The 21,451-nt window shown below is 44.8% G+C and overlaps 2 protein-coding genes across 2 annotated transcripts in view; both read left to right on the top strand.

Moving 5' to 3' along the window:
- LOC144890685 (uncharacterized) overlaps window positions 1-12,834 on the top strand; it is a 134,244-nt gene extending 121,410 nt beyond the window's left edge. Inside the window, exons 2-3 of the mRNA XM_078772038.1 lie at window positions 11,772-12,794; window positions 12,826-12,834. Coding sequence (XP_078628164.1) covers window positions 11,772-12,794; window positions 12,826-12,834 — 1,032 coding nt within the window. The remainder of the gene's footprint in view (window positions 1-11,771; window positions 12,795-12,825) is intronic.
- Window positions 12,835-15,304: 2,470 nt separating this feature from the next.
- LOC137425531 (uncharacterized) overlaps window positions 15,305-21,451 on the top strand; it is a 578,290-nt gene continuing 572,143 nt past the window's right edge. Inside the window, exon 1 of the mRNA XM_078773845.1 lies at window positions 15,305-15,501. Within this exon, the coding sequence (XP_078629971.1) occupies window positions 15,406-15,501 (96 nt within the window). The 5' untranslated portion in view covers window positions 15,305-15,405. The remainder of the gene's footprint in view (window positions 15,502-21,451) is intronic.

The following is a 21,451-nucleotide window of genomic DNA, read 5'->3' as shown; positions in this document are numbered from 1 at the left end:
AAAATATTTGACTTCCCAATTCAGTGACACAATATGCAAATATTGTTCAATTTTCAATTCAATCGGATGTAAAATTGCAATTTCAGAAAATTGATCATAAGATGACCTTTGACCTCAAAATCAATAGGCTTCGTCCTTATGACCAACTCTACCATGTGGTGAAGTTTCGTGAAGATTGGTTTAAAATTGTGACCTCTAGGCGATTGACAAACAATCACGAACAAACAGACAGAATAACAAGAAAACGTCATGCGTAGCACGATACTTGCAAAATACGCCCTCCCCCAAAAGTTTTCAATGTGACATGATGGCCTATGGTGACCTCAAAAATACTTGGTGGTTGAATTCAGTGACCAGATATGCAAGTCCTCTTCAAATTTCATGTCAATTGGATGAAAATTGAGGATTTTAGAAATTTGGCCTATGTTGACCTTTTGGCCTATGTTGACCTCAAAGATACTTGGTGGTTGAATTCACTGACCAGATATACAAGTCCTCTTCAAATTTCAAGTCAATTGGATGAAAATTGAGGATTTTAGAAATTTGGCCTATGTTGACCTTTTGACCTATGTTCACCTAAAATATAATTTGTGGTTGAATTCAGTGACGAGATATGCAAGTCCTTTTCAAATTTCAAGTCAATTGGATGAAAATTGAGGATTTTAGAAATTTGGCCTATGTTGACCATTTGGCCTATGTTGACCTCAAGAATACTTGGTGGTTGAATTCAATGCAAGTCCTCTCCAAATTTCAAGTCAATTGGATGAAAATTGAGGATTTTAGAAATTTGGCCTATGTTGACCATTTGGCCTATGTTGACCTCAAAAATTCTTGGTGGTTGAATTCAATGACCAGATATGCAAGTGGTCTTCAAATTTTAAGTCAATCGGATGAAAATTGAGGATTTTATAAATTTAGCAAAGTTGGTGACCTTTGGCCTATGTTGACCTTTTGACCTATTGACCCCAAAAACAATAGGCTTCTGGCATTTGACCAACTCTACCACTTGGTGAAGTTTGGTGAAGATCGGTTGAAAATTGTGACCTGTAGGCCGGTGACAAACAAACAAACAAACAAACAAGCAAACAAGAAAACGTCATGCGTAGCACGATACTTGCAAAATACGCCCTCCTCCAAAAGTTTTCAATGTGACATGATGGCCTATGGTGACCTCAAAAATACTTGGTGGTTGAATTCAGTGACCAGATATGCAAGTCCTCTTCAAATTTCATGTCAATTGGATGAAAATTGAGGATTTTAGAAATTTGGCCTATGTTGACCTTTTGGCCTATGTTGACCTCAAAGATACTTGGTGGTTGAATTCACTGACCAGATATGCAAGTCCTCTTCAAATTTCAAGTCAATTGGATGAAAATTGAGGATTTTAGAAATTTGGCCTATGTTGACCTTTTGACCTATGTTCACCTAAAATATAATTTGTGGTTGAATTCAGTGACGAGATATGCAAGTCCTTTTCAAATTTCAAGTCAATTGGATGAAAATTGAGGATTTTAGAAATTTGGCCTATGTTGACCATTTGGCCTATGTTGACCTCAAGAATACTTGGTGGTTGAATTCAATGCAAGTCCTCTCCAAATTTCAAGTCAATTGGATGAAAATTGAGGATTTTAGAAATTTGGCCTATGTTGACCTTTTGACCTATGTTCACCTAAAATATAATTTGTGGTTGAATTCAGTGACGAGATATGCAAGTCCTTTTCAAATTTCAAGTCAATTGGATGAAAATTGAGGATTTTAGAAATTTGGCCTATGTTGACCATTTGGCCTATGTTGACCTCAAGAATACTTGGTGGTTGAATTCAATGCAAGTCCTCTCCAAATTTCAAGTCAATTGGATGAAAATTGAGGATTTTAGAAATTTGGCCTATGTTGACCATTTGGCCTATGTTGACCTCAAAAATTCTTGGTGGTTGAATTCAATGACCAGATATGCAAGTGGTCTTCAAATTTTAAGTCAATCGGATGAAAATTGAGGATTTTATAAATTTAGCAAAGTTGGTGACCTTTGGCCTATGTTGACCTTTTGACCTATTGACCCCAAAAACAATAGGCTTCTGGCATTTGACCAACTCTACCACTTGGTGAAGTTTGGTGAAGATCGGTTGAAAATTGTGACCTGTAGGCCGGTGACAAACAAACAAACAAACAAACAAGCAAACAAGAAAACGTCATCCGTAGCACGATACTTGCAAAATACGCCCTCCTCCAAAAGTTTTCAATGTGACATGATGGCCTATGGTGACCTCAAAAATACTTGGTGGTTGAATTCAGTGACCAGATATGCAAGTCCTCTTCAAATTTCATGTCAATTGGATGAAAATTGAGGATTTTAGAAATTTGGCCTATGTTGACCTTTTGGCCTATGTTGACCTCAAAGATACTTGGTGGTTGAATTCACTGACCAGATATGCAAGTCCTCTTCAAATTTCAAGTCAATTGGATGAAAATTGAGGATTTTAGAAATTTGGCCTATGTTGACCTTTTGACCTATGTTCACCTAAAATATAATTTGTGGTTGAATTCAGTGACGAGATATGCAAGTCCTTTTCAAATTTCAAGTCAATTGGATGAAAATTGAGGATTTTAGAAATTTGGCCTATGTTGACCATTTGGCCTATGTTGACCTCAAGAATACTTGGTGGTTGAATTCAATGCAAGTCCTCTCCAAATTTCAAGTCAATTGGATGAAAATTGAGGATTTTAGAAATTTGGCCTATGTTGACCATTTGGCCTATGTTGACCTCAAAAATTCTTGGTGGTTGAATTCAATGGCCAGATATGCAAGTGGTCTTCAAATTTCAAGTCAATCGGATGAAAATTGAGGATTTTATAAATTTAGCAAAGTTGGTGACCTTTGGCCTATGTTGACCTTTTGACCTATTGACCCCAAGAACAATAGGCTTCTGGCATTTGACTAACTCTACCACTTGGTGAAGTTTGGTGAAGATCGGTTGAAAATTGTGACCTGTAGGCCGTTGACAAACAAACAAACAAACAAGAAAACGTCATGCGTAGCACGATACTTGCAAAATACGCCCTCCCCCAAAAGTTTTCAATGTGACATGATGGCCTATGGTGACCTCAAAAATACTTGGTGGTTGAATTCAGTGACCAGATATGCAAGTCCTCTTCAAATTTCATGTCAATTGGATGAAAATTGAGGATTTTAGAAATTTGGCCTATGTTGACCTTTTGGCCTATGTTGACCTCAAAGATACTTGGTGGTTGAATTCACTGACCAGATATGCAAGTCCTCTTCAAATTTCAAGTCAATTGGATGAAAATTGAGGATTTTAGAAATTTGGCCTATGTTGACCTTTTGACCTATGTTCACCTAAAATATAATTTGTGGTTGAATTCAGTGACGAGATATGCAAGTCCTTTTCAAATTTCAAGTCAATTGGATGAAAATTGAGGATTTTAGAAATTTGGCCTATGTTGACCATTTGGCCTATGTTGACCTCAAGAATACTTGGTGGTTGAATTCAATGCAAGTCCTCTCCAAATTTCAAGTCAATTGGATGAAAATTGAGGATTTTAGAAATTTGGCCTATGTTGACCATTTGGCCTATGTTGACCTCAAAAATTCTTGGTGGTTGAATTCAATGACCAGATATGCAAGTGGTCTTCAAATTTCAAGTCAATCGGATGAAAATTGAGGATTTTAGAAATTTAGCAAAGTTGGTGACCTTTGGCCTATGTTGACCTTTTGACCTATTGACCCCAAAAACAATAGGCTTCTGGCATTTGACCAACTCTACCACTTGGTGAAGTTTGGTGAAGATCGGTTGAAAATTGTGACCTGTAGGCCGGTGACAAACAAACAAACAAGAAAACGTCATGTGTAGCACGATACTTGCAAAATACGCCCTCCCCCAAAAGTTTACCATTGATACAGCAAATTGTCCATTTCATGAAGATTTAAATTTACAATCTTGATCAAAGCTCGGGTCAACAGGATGAAAAGTAACGATTTTAGAAATTTGGCCCATGTTGACCTTTTGGCCTATGTTGACCTCAAGAACACTTGGTGGTTGAAGTCAGTGACCAGATATGCAAGTCCTCTTCAAATTTCAAGTCAATTGGATGAAAATTGAGGATTTTAGAAATTTGGCCTTTGTTGACCATTTGGCCTATGTTGACCTCAAAAATACTTGGTGGTTGAATTCAGTGACCAGATATGCAAGTGGTCTTCAAATTTCAAGTCAATTGGATGAAAATTGAGGATTTTAGAAATTTGGCCTATGTTGACCTTTTGGCCTAAGTTGACCAAGAATACTAGGTGGTTGAATTCAGTGACCAGATATGCAAGTCCTCTTCAAATTTCAAGTCAATTGGATGAAAATTGAGGATTTTAGAAATTTGGCCTATGTTGACCTTTTGGCCTATGTTCACCTAAAATATAATTAGTGGTTGAATTCAGTGATGAGATATGCAAGTCCTTTTCAAATTTCAAGTCAATTGGATGAAATTTGAGGATTTTAGAAATTTGGCCTATGTTGACCATTTGGCCTATGTTGACCTCAAGAATACTTGGTGGTTGAATTCAGTGACCAGATGTGCAAGTCCTCTCCAAATTTCAAGTCAATTGGATGAAAATTGAGGCTTTTCGAAATTTGGCCTATGTTGACCATTTGGCCTATGTTGACCGAAAAATTCTTGGTGGTTGAATTCAATGACCAGATATGCAAGTGGTCTTCAAATTTCAAGTCAATCGGATGAAAATTGAGGATTTTAGAAATTTAGCAAAGTTGGTGACCTTTGGCCTATGTTGACCTTTTGACCTATTGACCCCCAAAACAATAGGCTTCTGGCATTTGACCAACTCTACCACTTGGTGAAGTTTGGTGAAGATCGGTTGAAAATTGTGACCTGTAGGCCGGTGACAAACAAACAAACAAGCAAACAAACAAACAGACAGACAGAGTCACAAACACAACCGACCAATATACTTGTAAAATCTTCGATTTTGCAAGTAACAAGAAAACGTCATGCGTAGCACGATACTTGCAAAATACGCCCTCCCCCAAAAGTTTTCAATGTGACATGATGGCCTCTGGTGACCTCAAAAATACTTGGTGGTTGAATTCAGTGACCAGATATGCAAGTCCTCTTCAAATTTCATGTCAATTGGATGAAAATTGAGGATTTTAGAAATTTGGCCTATGTTGACCTTTTGGCCTATGTTGACCTCAAAGATACTTGGTGGTTGAATTCAGTGACCAGATATGCAAGTCCTCTTCAAATTTCAAGTCAATTGGATGAAAATTGAGGATTTTAGAAATTTGGCCTACGTTGACCTTTTGACCTATGTTCACCTAAAATATAATTTGTGGTTGAATTCAGTGACGAGATATGCAAGTCCTTTTCAAATTTCAAGTCAATTGGATGAAAATTGAGGATTTTAGAAATTTGGCCTATGTTGACCATTTGGCCTATGTTGACCTCAAGAATACTTGGTGGTTTAATTCAATGCAAGTCCTCTCCAAATTTCAAGTCAATTGGATGAAAATTGAGAATTTTAGAATTTTGGCCTATGTTGACCATTTGGCCTATGTTGACCTCAAAAATTCTTGGTGGTTGAATTCAATGACCAGATATGCAAGTGGTCTTCAAATGTCAAGTCAATCGGATGAAAATTGGGGATATTAGAAATTTAGAAAATTTGGTGACCTTTGGCCTATGTTGACCTTTTGACCTATTGACCCCAAAAACAATAGGCTTCTGGCATTTGATCAACTCTACCACTTGGTGAAGCTTGGTGTAGATCGGTTGAAAATTGTGACCTGTAGGCCGGTGACAAACAAACAAACAAACAAGAAAACGTCATGCGTAGCACGATACTTGCAAAAAACGCCCTCCCCCAAAAGTTTTCAATGTGACATGATGGCCTATGGTGACCTCAAAAATACTTGGTGGTTGAATTCAGTGACCAGATATGCAAGTCCTCTTCAAATTTCATGTCAATTGGATGAAAATTGAGGATTTTAGAAATTTGGCCTATGTTGACCTTTTGGCCTATGTTGACCTCAAAGATACTTGGTGGTTGAATTCAGTGACCAGATATGCAAGTCCTCTTCAAATTTCAAGTCAATTGGATGAAAATTGAGGATTTTAGAAAGTTGGCCTATGTTGACCTTTTGACCTATGTTCACCTAAAATATAATTTGTGGTTGAATTCAGTGACGAGATATGCAAGTCCTTTTCAAATTTCAAGTCAATTGGATGAAAATTTAGGATTTTCGAAATTTGGCCTATGTTGACCATTTGGCCTATGTTGACCTCAAGAATACTTGGTGGTTGAATTCAATGCAAGTCCTCTCCAAATTTCAAGTCAATTGGATGAAAATTGAGGATTTTAGAAATTTGGCCTATGTTGACCATTTGGCCTATGTTGACCTCAAAAATTCTTGGTGGTTGAATTCAATGACCAGATATGCAAGTGGTCTTCAAATTTCAAGTCAATCGGATGAAAATTGAGGATTTTAGAAATTTAGCAAAGTTGGTGACCTTTGGCCTATGTTGACCTTTTGACCTATTGACCCCAAAAACAATAGGCTTCTGGCATTTGACCAACTCTACCACTTGGTGAAGTTTGGTGAAGATCGGTTGAAAATTGTGACCTGTAGGCCGGTGACAAACAAACAAACAAACAAGAAAACGTCATGCGTAGCACGATACTTGCAAAATACGCCCTCCCCCAAAAGTTTTCAATGTGACATGATGGCCTATGGTGACCTCAAAAATACTTGGTGGTTGAATTCAGTGACCAGATATGTAAGTCCTCTTCAAATTTCATGTCAATTGGATGAAAATTGAGGAGTTTAGAAATTTGGCCTATGTTGACCTTTTGGCCGATGTTGACCTCAAAGATACTTGGTGGTTGAATTCAGTGACCAGATATGCAAGTCCTCTTCAAATTTCAAGTCAATTGGATGAAAATTGAGGATTTTCGAAATTTGGCCTATGTTGACCTTTTGACCTATGTTCACCTAAAATATAATTTGTGGTTGAATTCAGTGACGAGATATGCAAGTCCTTTTCAAATTTCAAGTCAATTGGATGAAAATTGAGGATTTTAGAAATTTGGCCTATGTTGACCTTTTGACCTATGTTCACCTAAAATATAATTTGTGGTTGAATTCAGTGACGAGATATGCAAGTCCTTTTCAAATTTCAAGTCAATTGGATGAAAATTGAGGATTTTAGAAATTTGGCCTATGTTGACCATTTGGCCTATGTTGACCTCAAGAATACTTGGTGGTTGAATTCAATGCAAGTCCTCTCCAAATTTCAAGTCAATTGGATGAAAATTGAGGATTTTAGAAATTTGGCCTATGTTGACCATTTGGCCTATGTTGACCTCAAAAATTATTGGTGGTTGAATTCAATGACCAGATATGCAAGTGGTCTTCAAATTTCAAGTCAATCGGATGAAAATTGAGGATTTTAGAAATTTAGTAAAGTTGGTGACCTTTGGCCTATGTTGACCTTTTGACCTATTGACCCCAAAACAATAGGCTTCTGGCATTTGACTAACTCTACCACCTGGTGAAGTTTGGTGAAGATCGGTTGAAAATTGTGACCTGTAGGCCGGTGACAAACAAACAAACAAACAAGCAAACAAACAAACAGACAGACAGACAGAGTCACAAACACAACCGACCAATATACTTGTAAAATCTTCGATTTTGCAAGTAACAAGCAAACAGACAGACAGACAGAGTCACAAACACAACCGACCAATATACTTGTAAAATCTTCGATTTTGCAAGTAACAAGCAAACAGACAAACAGACAGAGTCACAAACACAACCGACCAATATACTTGTAAAATCTTCGATTTTGCAAGTAACAAACTCAACCGACCAATATACTTGAAAAATCTTCGATTTTGCAAGTAACAAACAGACAGACAGACAGGGGTGAAAACATAACCTCCGTCCACCTTCGGTGGCGCAGGCAACTCGCTGGCATCCTGTCTGCTACCATTCGTTACTGGACATTACATATCCTATGGTATCCTTCGTGAAGAGCAGGCGAGTTATCAGCACCCTCTCCAAGTTCCTGCCTGGACTGCGGCTAGCCAGTGGTCTGGTCTTCTTGGACGTTCCTTGGCATCAGGATGCACTATTTGGTATGTCAGATTGAAGTTGTTGGCTGGACAGCAGCTTCTACATTATAAAAAAGTTGATCAGGTAGTTCACATGTTTCATGTGAATGGCCTAGTCTTCGTATATAAAGGCCAAACTACTACTATGACACTACTATGAGACCATACATCGATTTGTCTTGTGTGCTTTGATCCTATATACAGCATATTGATCAAAACGGTGAGCAAAGATAAAGTAATGTATTTGGATTTTTTCGTCAGGGTCAAAAGCTGATGGAGAAGCTTGTGCATTTATTGTAGGAAGCACAAGGACATTCAGGAGATATTGACAAATGTGATGAGGAAGGAAATAGATAAATTTGAAGCTGGGGTCAATGTAGCCTCTGGTTACCATTGTGCTCAGATAGAAACACCAAACAGATCAAGACAGATATTACGAATGTTTGAACCTGTTCCTAATGAAATGCCACAAGTTGTGTATGCAGAGCTTGTTCACGAGTTGTGGGAGTGAGGGAGGTCCATGTCCAGCATAAAAAAAAATCTATTATTATTATGCTTTATTCTCAAGCTGCAGTAGACAATCCAATTACGCTCTTCACTTGCCAGACTGTCCTTCAGGAGGAATTCACACTGTGGTCCCAACAGTCTGCGTTAACAGAGGGTCACATTCAAAATGGTATTCACACTCCATAGTTGATTGCTTGGAAGTGTCAATTTTTATATATAAAAGCAAGTGAACCTAAAACAGACCTGATTTGTATTTATATAAAAATTATTAATGAACTTATGACTGTCCCTAATTAAAAATTCTTATTTGTTTGTATGCAGAACAAGGCTGTGGGGTAGCATCATTGGCTGAGGTTGCGGATGTACCACTGATGCAATGCCCTCTGCTGGTTATAGCAGGAATTTGTAACTTGTGCAGGGTGCTGGCGATAGCTCGCCTACTCTTCATGGTATATTTTGATGATGCATTTGTCTTATTATTATAGGAATCCTGTCTATTTTTAATATAATAGATATTTTATATTATATTTAATATTATAGATATCCTACATTTTGTCATGTATATGTATGTGTATGTATATATATATATATATATATATATATATATATATATATATATATATATATATATACACACCTCTCAGACATATATATATATATACATATATATATATATATATATATATATATATATATATATATATATATATATACACAAACTAAGAGGGGGGGGGGGGGTGGGGGGAGGTTATCTTTTATTCTCAAAACTGCAACAGTATGTATGTATATATATATATATATATATATTGTTGCGAATATGGAATTTGGCCTCCATATCCGCTTGTAAATATTCCCCTATTTTCTCCAATACTCCCCAACTTTCCCCGATCCCCCATTCCCTAGTCCCATTGCATGTAAATAACAATCAGTAGAGCCGACCTTCCCCTTATTCCCCCATTAAATGTCGTGCCCAGGTCCACCGCACCACAGGTAGACAACTTTCGGACATCTTCCTAGTTATTCTTATTCTATGTCAGTTAAGGCCTCGTCTCCATTAATTATGACTCTTCGTTGCACCAGAATGTGATTATATGGCATCAGTAGTGAGTTTAGGACCTTTCCCATACCTCCTCCCATCTTCTTCCCCAAACAACAACAATAACAACAACTACACCAACAATTACAACAACAACAGAGGAGATGGCGGCGGAGCGGGGGAGGATGCGTCCTCACACCGGCTCGATTAGCTCCAGACCATGCGCTCCACGGGGTTACCCCGAAGGGGCTGGCTGTCAGCTCCTCGTCAGGGGCGGAGCCAGTAACCCCCCCGCACGCACCCAATGAGAAGCAACGTGCCGATTCCACGAGGCGGAGCTAACGAGCCGAGGGCGTGTCACTCCCCGCCGGATATACGCGGCCACGCGCCGGATGTGACGTCAGATGCGCCTCAGCTTGGAGACTGGAGAGAGAAGCCACCGCCACCCCCAGCGCGACGATACCTCCCCGCATCTCTGGACCGGACCGAGTCGATTCTGCCTTGAGCCAAGAGTGCACCTTGAGCCATCGCGACCTGCCTTTCCTTTTCATCAACCCCCGTGTGAGTCAGCATTTTGTCCCGTGTGTCTGTCGTCTGTCCGGGGTTAATATAAGAGTGTGTCTAAGTGCCTGTCTTTCTGTGATTATAACTCTAGCCCCTGTAATCTGACCTTTCCGTACGAATATAATCTCCTCCGGAGGTCTTGAGAACTGAACCCTTGGTGTCGTGTTGTGTTAGTGTAATCCAGCCGGGTGTCTTCTTTTTCTTATTGAGCCAGCATAGCGCGACTAGTCAACGTTCGGGCACAATCGGGTAACTTGTGCAGACGTGGTCATACCATAAAACCGCTCGGTAAATAACATCCAAGCCACGTCTGTAACAAATGGTGTCGAGGAGTGAGATTCGGAGACCCGGGACTAAATTAGTTAGGCCCAAATTTTGGGAGGGAGAATCGATCCGGAGCGGAGCGCATTTACTGTGCTCGCCGAAATTATAACGAAAAAAAAAAAAAATTGGTCAAAATTTGGAGCGGCCGAAATTTGTTTTGTTTTACGAAACTCGAATTTTGCAAGTCGCGCTATGGCGGATCAAGACGGCTGGGGTCCGGTAGGGGAGAGTGAAGCAGGGTCGGTCCAGGACCAAATTGAGACACGTGAGGAGAGCGAAACAGCGAGGGTAGCAAGCACGCAAAATGGCGCCTCGCTGGTCACCGCGCCGGCAACCGTGGCAGCGCCCCCGATGGATTGGAATTTGTTTTTTATACAAATGACGGCCCTTATGGAAAAGAATAGTGAGCGATTGGAGGGCCAAATGGGGTCCAATAGCGAGAAATTGAGGGAGGACATGGGGGCGCAGATCGGGGGGTTAGGGAGTAGAATAGAGGGATTAGACAAGAAATTAGAGGGGTTAGACAATGGGATAGAAGGGGTGAAACATGGGTTAATGGGGGTAGAAAACAGAATGGCCGCTCAAGAGAATCAAATGGAAGGGATGCAAAAGGGGTTAGAGGGGGTAGAAAATAGAATGGCTGCCCAGGAGAATCAGATAGAGGGAGTGAAAAATGGGTTAGAGGGGTTAGAAAACAGTATGGAAGGCAAATTGAGGGACATGAGGGACCAAGCGGAAAGGGAAGTTAAACAAATGGAGCAGCAGATAGAGGGGGTCAGAATGGGGGTAGAAACCAAACTGGATGCTCACAGGGAGGAAATGGAGCAGATGAGGGTGGCATCTGGGCAGGAGATGCAAGTGATGGGAGAGGAGATCAGAAGAGGTGTGAGTGAGGAGGTCGGAGGAGTGCGCGAGGAGGTGAGGCACTGTAAGGAGCACATGGAGAAGGAGGTGAGAAAGGGGACGGTAAAGTTACAAGGGGGCATAGAGGTCCTGACGCAGGAGGTGGAGCAGCTGACGGTGGGACAGACGGAGTTAGTGGAGCAGGTTCAAAGGAACACTGCGGTATTAGGAGGTTTAAAGGCGACACAGAAAGAACTAAAAGATGACTTGGTAGCGACGAAGAGGGAATGTCAGATGGTACGTGAGGGACTGACAACGAGGTTGGACGAGGTGGTAGAGGTAATGGAGACGAAGGACCGGCAGGTGAGGACGCACATGGAAACGGTCAAGGTAGCCTTGGAGGACGAGCTTGAGGAGACGTACCGGGGAATAAAAGAGGTGAGGCACAAATTAGAAGAAGTGGAAGAAGGGGTGAGCGAAATTAAGAAGCGACGGAGAGGGGATAACAAGGAGATAAAAGAGGAGATAAAAGAATTGGTCCAAAGTCTGTGTTTGGATCGTGATGTGCTCATTAACCGGATGAGGGATTCGCAGGTGATGGAGGAGAAGCGAAGAGGAAGAGGACCCGGTGTAAGTGGTGACCAATATGGTCGTGCGTATGAAGCGCCAGGGGATTTAATAAGCTTGGGGGTCGAGATAGACCCGGGTGTTCGTGAGAGGCCGTTGGTGAAGTGTGCGACAGGTCTGGTGTGCGAAAGAGGAGGTGTGCAAGAAAGTCCGACTCTGGGGTGTGTGAGGAAAAAGTGCGTGCCAAGGAGTGAGTGTGCTGGCGAGAGTGAGTCGGTCGTAGCGCGTGTGCGAGGGAGCACGTGGAAGCGCGGGGTGGTGAGTGTTACAGAGGGTGTGACGGGAGAGTGTGCGCAAGAGTGTGCGCGAGAAAGGTGTGTGACGGACAGGTGCATGAGGAAAGAGTGCGCTGTCAGAAGTAAGGAAGAGTGTCCACCTGTGGTGAGTGTTACAGAGGGTCTAACGGGAGAGTGTGCGCGAGAAAGGTGTGTGACGGACAGGTGCATGAGGAAAGAGTGCGCTGTCAGAAGTAAGGAAGAGTGTCCACCTGTGGTGAGTGTTACAGAGGGTGTAACGGGAGAGTGTGCGCGAGAAAGGTGTGTGACGGACAGGTGCATGGGGAAAGAGTGTGCTGTCAAGAGTAAGGGTGAGTGCGTTGTCACGAGTGGAGGTGAAAGTAGTGAGAGTGACATGGAGCGTGAGTTAGTTGTGACAGGTGAGCGAGGATGTACACCTGGGATGGAAGGATGCACACCTGGAATGGTAGAGCGTGAGTGGGAATGCACGCTGGAGTTGGTGGTGAGGCACGTGGTTGGGTGTGCGAATGAGAGCACACCTGTGATTGTCACAGAGGAGGTGACCGAGGAGGGGGCGCGAAGAGGTGTATTGGTGAGGTGTGCGAGCGACGAATGTGTGCCAAAGTGTTCGGTGGTCAGGTGTGTGACCAAGGCTGTGAGTGGAATGAGTGTACCTGGGTGTGTAAGGAAAGGTACGAGGAGCATGGGCACGGCTGGATGTGTGAGCAAGGAACGGGCTGCGGGGTGTAAGCGTCCAGGTGAAGCATCGACGTTACACAGGTTAGAGGTTAGGTCGACTTTTAGCCGAAGCGGGCCCTCGGTGCGTGCCGGGCTTCGCGTGCCGCGAGAACCAGCGGGGATCCGAGCCACGGCGGGTTCAAAAGGACCGCCGTGCGCGATCCGTGCTGGGCCTCGCTTTGAACGTCCGTGCTCCACTAGGCGGAGCGGGCGGCCCGATAGAAAGAGTCGTCATGGCGACCACTTTTTGTTGAGGAATTCCGGCAGGTCGAGATCGGGACATTGGATGGCTCCGTGCCGAGAAGGTGCGTGGGATCTCGGGCCGGGTAAACCTCCTTCCCTGCACCGAAGGCAGGATGCAGCCAGCCACTGGCACAGAACAACCAGCATCCATTGCTTGGCTTTACGAAGCCGGGCTTTGGACAGGGATTGGCGCACCGAGAGGTATTAGTGAGTCGACTGGGTGATGAGGTTAGTGTTTTGGACCCAAAATTAGAGAAAAACAAAATTTGATGATTGGCAAAGGATTGGCAGTAGTGATTGGCAGATGATGGCCAAATTTTTGATTTGTTGAAATTTGATGTGCAAAATTGGTAGTGAGAGACCCCCGATGTGGTGGGATGGCAAATCCACCATCCCTCACAGGTGTGGGGCAAATGCGCTATAGCTTATGGGGGTGTATGGCAGTGAAAACTAGCCCGGGTGGGTTAGGATATGGTGTGTAGGGATCTAGAAGATGACATTAGGTGACGTTAAGATTAGTTAGTGACTGATACCTGTAGTGGGGACGCAGGTAGATTAGTATGGATGATAATGACGAGGGAGCGCAATAGTTTAAAGGGACGACTGGGAAGCGCAAGTTTCAGAAGGGAGTAGTTAGATGAGATGATGCCGCGTGTGTGTGAGAATTGAACAGGTGTGATTGCACAGGTGTGCAACTGGACAGGTGTGTGGAGCAGTGAGTGAGTAGTGAGTGTGTGGATCAGCGCGAATGCGCTTGGGGAGAGAAGGGTGCAGGCGGCACCAAGAATGAGAGCACAGGTGTGCAAGTACAGGTGTGTGGAGAGAGTTGGAGTAAGTGGTACGGAGTGGTGCGAAGGTGTGGATGGGGGAAGAGTGGACCCCTTTCACGAGTACCCGGGGCGGGTAGTGTAAGTGTTAGGTAGAGGGTGCAGGTAAATTGTGGTTGGATATTGGCATTTGTGGTGCGGTTGCAGAATGGTGTTGTGAATGGGTGCATTAGTGTTGTGGAAATGGCTGGGCGTGTAGCCTGTTAGTGTGTGTAGTTGGTTGGGCACTCCACCACTGTGAGGATGTCGGCCAGGTGAGGCCGCAGGTGGGCTCTGGGAGCCGGTAGTTGTGAGTGGGTGCCTGAGGATCCCGGGTGTGGATCGGGCAGCCCAGTGCCAGAGAGGGCACGGAGTGGGGAGAGAGCCAGAGGGCCTTCCCCTGGTAGTTAGGTTAGGGTAAGGAGCAGGTAAGCTCGGAGGCAACTGCAGTGGTGGAGGTGTGCAGGTGGGTAGACCCACTGGGAGAGGTACACGTCGCAGCCCAGAAATTGTACGAGGGCACCGGGAGATGAATCGGGGGAGTGAGACCCCAAATTGAAAAGCACCACAGTTTGGCCAATGGGAATTGGTTTTTAGAACCCATAGTGTAAGAGGGCCAATGGTTTGGCCGGAGAAAGACCCCGGGTAGTGTAAAGTTGTTAAAGTCATTTAGGAAATAGTTAGGATTGATGAACCTGTCGCACCATACGCAGCCACTTACCTGTGGTGATGATGATGACTCCACACCTGTGTTTTCTTTGGTTGTGTTGCAGAAATGAGAATTGCTGTGAGGATTTGTGAGACGCATCACGACGTGGATGAGACATTGGGGTGATTCCATCTCTCCCTCCCTAGGAGGGACTGATGATGAATTGGTAATGGCAAATTTTGATGTTGAGTTGAAAATGGCAAATTTTGATGAGAGTTGAAAATGGCAAATTTGATTGGTTAGGAGGGAGAGAAGACGAATTTGGTATATGGGAGGAACGGGGAAGACAGTAGGGATGTTTGTTGATTTGTAAAGTAGATGTTTATGGGTAGTGTTGTGTTGTGTGGATACAGTAAGGGGTAAGGGAGGGGCCATGTAGGTTACCTGGTGGGGGGGGGGGCGTACGATAGGAACGTACCTGTCTCACCTGGTTCCCATGTGCCCCCAGTGTGCATTACCTTATATTGCGTGCACTTTTGCGCCCTTACCACCTTACTCACTTGTCTGCTTCTTTTGTCTCCCACCTCCGAGGATCTGGCTTTGGGGTAGAGAGAGAGGAAAGAGAGGTGCTGGCTGCGCAGTTGTGGGCCTGCACTTTCGCTGTTTGCTGCCGGGATCGATACACCATATGGACCGCAATGTTTGTGGCCACCCACAATGGACCGCAGTTCGTTTGCGGCCAAGCACCACCCGGGGATGGACCTATGGGTCAACGTGGCACCTATGCCATACAGGTGAACCACTTTTAGTTGACACCAAGTGCACCACAAGAAGAGCAAGAGACACCTGCAGGGTTAGGGGTTGTCGAATTTATTTTTATTCCAATGAACAATGGTGACTGCACCGATTGGTGGTGGGGTGGTGCTGTTGATGCTCGGGAAGGGTGCTCTGCACGTTATTAAAGGCCGTCGGCCACAGAGCACTCGTGGGTTGGTGTATCGATGTTGGCAAGCGCGCTCTCTCTATGCATAACATCTGCATGTGTTCCTCCAAAAACAGGTCCTGGATCGTAGTGTAAATAGCAGCGTAGTCTTGTAAATAATGCTCCCTACCGGCTGTATGTTTAGTTTGAGAATTCCTTCCGGATTCGGTTATCCTGTGGGTGTGTTTCTGTGAGGAGAAGGGTGCAACGTCGCAGGGGGACATATTTACTCATTTGTGAATATCTGTAAAACTGTCGCACTCAGGGTAGAGTTAATAGTAGAGGGAACTACATTGCGTGCCACACTAAAGTAGGTAAAAATTTATCGGGTCGGGACGCCCCGAGGGTAGAGAAGGGTGCAATGTTGCGAATATGGAATTTGGCCTCCATATCCGCTTGTAAATATTCCCCTATTTTCTCCAATACTCCCCAACTTTCCCCGATCCCCCATTCCCTAGTCCCATTGCATGTAAATAACAATCAGTAGAGCCGACCTTCCCCTTATTCCCCCATTAAATGTCGTGCCCAGGTCCACCGCACCACAGGTAGACAACTTTCGGACATCTTCCTAGTTATTCTTATTCTATGTCAGTTAAGGCCTCGTCTCCATTAATTATGACTCTTCGTTGCACCAGAATGTGATTATATGGCATCAGTAGTGAGTTTAGGACCTTTCCCATACCTCCTCCCATCTTCTTCCCCAAACAACAACAATAACAACAACTACACCAACAATTACAACAACAACAGAGGAGATGGCGGCGGAGCGGGGGAGGATGCGTCCTCACACCGGCTCGATTAGCTCCAGACCATGCGCTCCACGGGGTTACCCCGAAGGGGCTGGCTGTCAGCTCCTCGTCAGGGGCGGAGCCAGTAACCCCCCCGCACGCACCCAATGAGAAGCAACGTGCCGATTCCACGAGGCGGAGCTAACGAGCCGAGGGCGTGTCACTCCCCGCCGGATATACGCGGCCACGCGCCGGATGTGACGTCAGATGCGCCTCAGCTTGGAGACTGGAGAGAGAAGCCACCGCCACCCCCAGCGCGACGATACCTCCCCGCATCTCTGGACCGGACCGAGTCGATTCTGCCTTGAGCCAAGAGTGCACCTTGAGCCATCGCGACCTGCCTTTCCTTTTCATCAACCCCCGTGTGAGTCAGCATTTTGTCCCGTGTGTCTGTCGTCTGTCCGGGGTTAATATAAGAGTGTGTCTAAGTGCCTGTCTTTCTGTGATTATAACTCTAGCCCCTGTAATCTGACCTTTCCGTACGAATATAATCTCCTCCGGAGGTCTTGAGAACTGAACCCTTGGTGTCGTGTTGTGTTAGTGTAATCCAGCCGGGTGTCTTCTTTTTCTTATTGAGCCAGCATAGCGCGACTAGTCAACGTTCGGGCACAATCGGGTAACTTGTGCAGACGTGGTCATACCATAAAACCGCTCGGTAAATAACATCCAAGCCACGTCTGTAACAATATATATATATATATATATATATATATATATATATATATACATATATACAGACTTGGCATTAAATATTTTAATATTTTTTTTGTGGGGGTGAACTTACTTTTCAAGATGTCTTAGAACCAAAAGTTCATTGGAATTATGTTGAAATCATTCTAGATTTTGTTAATGTGACCTTTAAAAGAAACAAAAACCACATTTGACATTTCTAAACAAATAAATTGATCCTTGAAAGTGATGTAAACTGATATCGAACTCAATTCATGGACAGTACTGTGTTAAACTTCTGTACGTTTTCCAGAAGTATCTCTTTATTTTGCACATTAGCCAAAAATTTTTTAACGAAAACAAAAGTTAAATTACGACCGGGATTACGGACAGTAAAATTACAGTTCAGTAATTCGTGTAACCCCCACGAGCATTCAGGAGAGCACGTACATGTTGAGGCATGCTGTTCACGAGATTTGCCAAGGTTTGGACAAGAATCGCTTGCCATGCAGTGACAATAGTCTGCTGCAATTCACGCACAGAGGTCGGCTGCTGGTCCAAGTCGTCGATTTGACGCGTTAATTCTGCCCACAAGTTCTCTATCGGATTCATATCCGGGGACATGGCAGGCCACTCCATATGCTCTACACCACGGTCAGCAAGAAAGTGTTGGATCATGCGAGCACGATGAGGCCGTGCATTGTCATCTTGGAAGACAAAGTTTCCTCGAAAGACTGCACGAGCAAATGGAAGCAATGTTTCTTCCAGAATGTCCCTGTACATGAACTGGTTCAGGTTTACATTCAGAACAACCAGGTCAGTTTTGCCCCCTGCATGAAAAGCAGCCCAAACGGTCACCCCACCACCTCCAGCTTGGACTCTTGGCACTATACAATCTTTGTTGTCGGCTTCATGCACTTGTCTGCGCACCCGGAAGCGGCCATCTTGACGATAGACCAGAAATCTAGACTCGTCACTGAAGATCACGTGATTCCAGTGTCCTGGCTGCCATTGACGGAGCTCTCTGGCCCACTGCAATCGGCGCTGGCGGTGTTGTCTGTTCAGGCGTGGCTTTCTCAGGGGACGCCTGGCACAATAGCCTGCTACAACCAGTCGTTGGTTGACTAGCCTTCTGGATACAGGCACATTTGTCAGTTGCTGCCACTCAGCTCTAAGCCGATTAGCTGACTTGGTACGGCCATTGCGGACTAACCGGTGCAGCTGGCGATCATCCCTCCGTGTGGTTCTGCGGGGACGTCCTGGCCTCGGCATTGGAGTAGGGACACCCCTCTGACCATTTCGTTTCAGGATCTTTGACACCTGACCTTGAGCGATGCCATACTGCCGAGCAATAGCACGCTGTTTCATGCCGTAATTTCGTAAAGCCACCACTCCATGACAAACAGCATTGTCGAGTTGACGGACCATCTCCAGAGGAAGCGGCAATAACTTTTGGAGACGTGCAGCAGTTGTTTTTCACTAATACAGAACGCAACAACCCTTGTATGCCCGACTGTGAAGCCAATCATCAAATGCACCTGTCCGTACATTTTGCCATGCCACCTGTGATATAATCCTGTTGTTGACTTCTTGCTGCGACAGACAATCAGTGACATGGTTCTTTTAACAAATAAATCACCAAAGTGTAAAAGAAACTCACCAGATTGAAATGCTGAGTTAAGAAAGTAAACCCAAGTCAACAACAAAAAAATATTCCATATTAAATGCCAAGTCTGTATATATATTGTTGCGAATATGGAATTTGGCCTCCATATCCGCTTGTAAATATTCCCCTATTTCCCCAATACTCCCCAACTATCCCCAATCCCCCATTCCCTAGTCCCATTGTCTGTAAACAACAATCAGTAGAGCCGACCTGCCCCTTTTTCCCCCATTAAATGTCGTGCCCAGGTCCACCGCATCACACGTAGACAACTTTCGGACATCTTGCTAGTTATTCTTAGTCTATGTCAGTTAAGGACTCCTTTCCATTAATTCTGACTCTTCGTTGCACCAGAATGTGATTATATGGCACCAGTAGTGAGTTTAGGACCTTTCCCATACCTCCTTCCATCTTCTTCCCCAAACAACAACTACAACTACAACTACAACAACAATTACAACAACAACGACGCTGCGCGGGGGGAGTGTGCGTCATCACACCGGCTCGGTTAGCCGCCATTGACAATGCGCTCCAGACCATGCGCTCCACGGGGTTACCACAAAGGGGCTGGCTGTCAGCTCCTCGTCAAGGGCGGAGCCTGGTAAACCCCCCGCACGCACCCAATGTGAAGCAACGTGCCGATTCCACGAGGCGGAGCTAACGAGCCGAGGGCGTGTCACTCCCCGCCGGATATACGCGGCCACGTAGCGGACGTGACGTCAGATGCGCCCCCAGCCTGAGCAGACAAGTCACCATCTCCGAGCGCTGTGACCTTCCCGCATCTCTGGGCCGGACCGAGTCGATTCTGCCTCGAGCCCAGGTGCACCTGGAGCCATCGATTCTGCCTTTCCTTGCCATCAATCCCCGTGTGAGTCAGCCTTTTGTCCCGTTTATCTGTCGTCTGTTGGGAATAATATAAGAGTGTGTCTAAGTGCTTGTCTTTCTATGCTGTACCTCTTGTAGTTGTAATCTAACCTTCCGCCTTAATATAACCTCCTCCGGAGGTCTTGAGAACTGAACCCTGGGTGTCGTGTCATTTGAAACCCAGCCGTGTGTCCTTTTCCTTTATTGCCTTTATTGACCTAGCGTAGCGCGATTAGTCAACGTTCGAGTATAATCGGGTAACTTGTGCAGACGTGGTCATACCAAAACCGCTCGGTAAATAACATCTAAGCCACGTCTGTAACAATTGGTGTCAGGAGTGGGATTCGAACCCGGGACTAAATTTATTAGGCCCAAATTTGTAACAAGTAGAATCGATTCGGAGCGCGTTTCCCGCGCGTTATTAGGCCCAAATTTGTAACAATTAGAATCGATTCGGAGCGCGTTTCCCGCGCGAAATTATAACGGCCGAAATTTGTTTTGTTGTATAAAAACCCGAATTTTGAAAGTCGCGCTATGGCAGACCAAGACAGCTGGGGTCCGGTAGGGGAGAGTGAGGCAGGGTCGGTCCAGGACCAAATTGAGGGACATGAGGGACAGGAGGAGAGCGAAGCAGCGAGGGTAGCAGACGCACAAAATAGCGTCGTTGTGCCCGACATTGCGGGAGCGCAAAATGGCGCCTCGCTGATCACCGCGCCCGCGACCGTGGCAGCGCCGCCGGTGGATTTGAACTTGTTTTTCATACAAATGAAGGCCCTTATGGCCCAGAATAGCGAACGGTTAGAACAAAAGATGGGGGCCAATAGCGAACGGTTAGAACAAAAGATGGGGTCCAATAGCGAGAAATTGAGGGAGGACATGGGGTCCAATAGCGAGAAATTGAGGGAGGACATGGGGGCCAATAGCCAACGGTTAGAACAAAGGATGGGGGCCCAGATCGGAGGGTTAGGGAGTAGAATAGAAGGATTAGACAATAATTTTAAGGGATTAGACATGAAATTTGGGAAATTAGACGATAGATTAGGGGAAATACAGGAGGGGTTAACGGGGGTAGAAAACAGAATGGCCGCTCAAGAGAATCAAATGGAAGGGATGCAAAAAGGGTTAGAGGGGTTAGAAAACACCATGGAAGGCAAATTGAGGGACATGAGGGACCAAGCGGAAAGGGAAGTTAACCAAATGGGGCAGCAGATAGAGGGGGTCAGAATGGGGGTAGAAGCCAAACTGGATGCTCACAGGGAGGAAATGGAGCAGATGAGGGTGGCATCTGGGCAGGAGATGCAAGTGATGGGAGAGGAGATCAGGAGAGGAGTGAGTGAGGAGATCGGAGGAGTGCGCGAGGAGGTGAGGCACTGTAAGGAGCACATGGAGAAGGAGGTGAGAAAGGGGACTGTAAAGTTACAAGGGGGCATAGAGGACCTGACGCAGGAGGTGGAGCAGCTAACAGAGGGACAAAAAGAACTAACGGGTCAGGTAAAGAAGAACACAGCGGTAATAGGAGGGTTAAAAGCGACACAAAATGACCTAAAAAATGACTTGGTAGCGACGAAGAGGGAATGTCAGATGGTACGTGAGGGACTGACAACGAGGTTGGACGAGGTGGTAGAGGTAATGGAGACGAAGGACCGGCAGGTGAGGACGCACATGGAAACGGTCAAGGTAGCCTTGGAGGACGAGCTGGAGGAGACGTACCGGGGAATAAAAGAGGTGAAGCAGAAACTAGAAGAAGTGGAAGAAGGGATGAGCGAAATTAAGAAGCG

Source organism: Myxine glutinosa, chromosome 1 (genome assembly GCF_964187855.1).
Source record: "Myxine glutinosa chromosome 1, kmMyxGlut1.1, whole genome shotgun sequence".
In the NCBI taxonomy this organism is placed as follows: domain Eukaryota; kingdom Metazoa; phylum Chordata; class Myxini; order Myxiniformes; family Myxinidae; genus Myxine; species Myxine glutinosa.
The sequence above is the reverse complement of the archived record's forward strand: the minus strand, read 5'-3'. Positions and strand labels throughout refer to the sequence as shown.